The 3248-nt window shown below is 41.4% G+C and overlaps 1 protein-coding gene across 1 annotated transcript; it reads left to right on the forward strand.

Annotated features, from left to right (window-relative positions):
* The first annotated feature begins 1567 nt into the window (after positions 1-1567).
* LOC126582744 (protodermal factor 1-like) lies at positions 1568-2993 on the forward strand. The gene is made up of 3 exons (XM_050246924.1): positions 1568-1809; positions 1893-2247; positions 2473-2993. The coding sequence occupies exons 1-3, from the start codon at positions 1650-1652 to the stop codon at positions 2804-2806; spliced, it is 849 nt and encodes a 282-aa protein (XP_050102881.1). The 5' UTR covers positions 1568-1649; the 3' UTR covers positions 2807-2993.
* The last annotated feature ends 255 nt before the right edge of the window (positions 2994-3248 follow it).

Below are 3248 nucleotides of genomic sequence, written 5' to 3' on the forward strand. Positions count from 1 at the left end.
ATGTACCATACCTTTAACATACATATTTTCCTAGCTACAACATCCACCGCAATGTGTTGAGCTAGCTAGCTGCAAATTTATATGCGGACCAAAGTGGGGAATTTGCATGAAACCATGACCGAGTCTTCAAAAATGTGATACCCGACAAGGTGTTGGTGTTGGTCCAGTTTTAATTTCCTTATCCAACAACATCACAAAGATCTTCATGCAAATGAATTGAATGGTTTCCAATTTTCCAGCTCACAAACATGAAAATGGTAGAGATGGATGTGAAAAGCACTTTAGAAATCTTTCAAGTGGCCCATCGCAATTTACATGAATTTATGGGTAGAGCTCCACTCGTTCTGAAGCAACTTCATAGACCAAATTGTAATTAAATACATAAATCTTAGATTTAACACAGAATCCATTCACGTTGAATATGGACCAGGATGAGCTTATCCTACTTCAAGTTTTTTATACAAGGACAATGACATTGGAAATTGATGAATTGATTTTGGAGATTAACTCAAACTGGGTTCAGGTTCTATCCAGGGTTTTATTTTTAATCTTAAATAGCAAAGTAAGACACTGCAGCATATTAGGGGATAGCTAAGGAGGTTAGAGCAATGTGCTCGTCTGTTGCACCTACGTTCAAATCTCGCTCAACCTAATTTATATTAGATAAGAATATTGTTTGAATTCATAAACAAGCCAGCTAAAGGAGAACAACTTTCATGTGGCACACGTAAAGTTGGCACAAGTATACTACTGCTGTGACTTCTTATGTTAATCATATAATGTCATATGAAAAGAAACTTACTAGTATCATTGTATTAGTGACACAAGACGCTTCATGATAGTGTACTCATGTCATGGAAATTCTCCAGTTTGATATGGAGAGAATCATGCTCATCAGGCCACGAAATTATCTGTCCAACAGATGATTTCGTAATCACATTCATTTACCTTATTAAGCTACCTGATTTACGTAAAGTTGTGGAATCTTTCCTTGTGCAAATTGTCAACGGTTGTAAAGCCTTTATAAAAACTGTATAAATACCATGTACTCAGATCAATGGAAATCATCCAAAATTCAACCAAAAACCTGTGTCTCCTTGATGTAAAGAAAGAAAGAGGTCGCACTTGGTGCGATGGCAAGTGCCTTCGCCCATGAGCGGTAGGTCTCGGGTTCGAGACTTGGGAGCAGCCTCTCCATAAATGGGGGTAAGGCTAGCCGACATTCACCTCTCCCAGACCCTGCGTAAAGCGGGAGCCTTGTGCACTGGGTACGACGACCTTTTAGCTCTCTAGTCCAACTGATATAATTTGTCCAGATCATAACCAATATTATGTCATTGCCCACGAGTGAGTGAGTGGGTGAGTGAGTGAGTTAGTGAGTGAGTGATAGATTATGGTATGCATCTCAAAAGCCTAAGCTAGCAACTTGAGAAGTTGATACCATGTGTGTAAGAAACACGAGAGTAAATAGGAGTAAATGCACCTGCAACACATCAACTAACCACAATACTCCTTCACCTGCTAATATTAACTTCTCCCCTATCTACCCTTATATATTCACCCTCTTTCCCCTCCCTACAGTTACTGCACCATCCTTCGTTCCTTCTGCTTTTCCCTAATTTCTTGCTCTTCAAAGTAACTAAACAAAAATGGGGAGAGTGAGAAGCAATGCAGCCTCTTTGTTCCTATGGACTTTGGTTGCTGGGTTGCTCTCCCAGAACTTGATCATCCCTGTCATGTCCTCCGCTGTTCAAGACCAGAAGACCTACTACTCTCCACCAGACCCCCACTCCGGCAGCACCCCTGGAGGTCTCTCTCTCTCTCTTTCTCAGTTGATATTATGTCATAGCATGCACTAATATGTGTTCTCATGATCTCTCCTACTAATGCAGGTTCACACGGAACTCCTTCCCGCCCACCATCACACGGTGGCGGCTCTCACAGGTCTCATGGAGGTGGCGGAAGCCACAACCCTACACCATCACCACCTTCCAACTGTGGCACCCCACCAGCACACCACAACCCTACTCCATCTACTCCAAGCGGTGGTGGTTACTACCACTCTCCGCCACCAACTTATGGCGGCAGCCCCCCAACCACACCAATAATCGGTACCCCTCCCACCCCAGTCGTTGTGAGCCCCCCAATCCCAGTCATTGGAACCCCACCAACCGACCCGAACACCCCAACTATTCCCACTCCACCTTTTCTTCCTGACCCCAACTCCCTTCCACCCTTCACATGCAAGTAAGTAACTGATTTACATAATACGCAGTGATTAGCTGGTAACGAATATCAAACTACAGTATTTGGCACATTACTGATATTTGGTTGAAAATTCGATTAAATATCAACTAAATATTGAAAATGTACCAAATATTGTAGATAATAAAATGATCACATACAAAAATGTTACATATGCATAACTTCACTTCCATCTCTAATAACAAAAATTGTTACCATGTTTTGCAGCTACTGGAGGAGCCACCCAACACTGATATGGGGTCTGTTGGGCTGGTGGGGAAACTTGGGCCACTCTTTTGGTGTGTCTAGTCTTCCAGGGATCGGATCCGGCACCATGAGCCTCCCACAGGCCCTTTCAAACACCCGCACCGACGGGCTAGGAGAGCTCTACAGACAAGGAACTGCTGCCTTGCTGAATGCCATGGTGGATAACAGGTTCCACTTCACCACCAACCAAGTCAGGGACAGCTTCGTCAGAGCACTGGGATCGAACAAGGCTGCAGCGACTCAAGCCCGCGTTTTCAAGCTTGCCAACGAAGGAAAACTCAAGCCAAGAGCCTGATCTCAATTACAACCATCATTTGCTTTCATTTAATTAAATTTCAAAGTTAATCTTTATGAGTTGTTTAAATACTTAAATCTAAGACTACTTAGAGAGGCTTCAGAGTGTGTGCTTGTTATTGTTCTTGAACGTTACGTTCTTAGTTTCTAATCAAATTTGCAGTGCTACAGCATGTTAAGATGATGCATACTTTGGTTTAAATTTATTTAATTCTTATTTTATATCATCTTAATTCATTTTTAATTAAATATAATTCAAGATTTATATTCATATCTCATGCAGCATAAATAGAGGCAACAGTACTACAAGTGCTAAAACGAATCCCAAACTTTAGATAATTAATGTGAAAACGACATGACAGTGTTTAATTTATGGAATGTAGATGAAGTTCAGGTAAAAATTACATGTTAATAAAACCATAGTAATACCTGTGCAGCTCATA

This window comes from Malus sylvestris, chromosome 9, assembly GCF_916048215.2.
Source record: "Malus sylvestris chromosome 9, drMalSylv7.2, whole genome shotgun sequence".
NCBI classification, from domain to species: domain Eukaryota; kingdom Viridiplantae; phylum Streptophyta; class Magnoliopsida; order Rosales; family Rosaceae; genus Malus; species Malus sylvestris.

Excerpts from the sequence above, each read along its gene's own strand:
- LOC126582744 (XM_050246924.1), top strand. The coding sequence starts at position 1,650 with ATGGGGAGAGTGAGAAGCAATGCAGCCTCTTTGTTCCTATGGACTTTG. Across the intron at positions 1,810-1,892 it reads CTCCGGCAGCACCCCTGGAG|GTTCACACGGAACTCCTTCC; the intron begins GTCTCTCTCTCT and ends CTACTAATGCAG. Across the intron at positions 2,248-2,472 it reads CTTCCACCCTTCACATGCAA|CTACTGGAGGAGCCACCCAA; the intron begins GTAAGTAACTGA and ends CATGTTTTGCAG.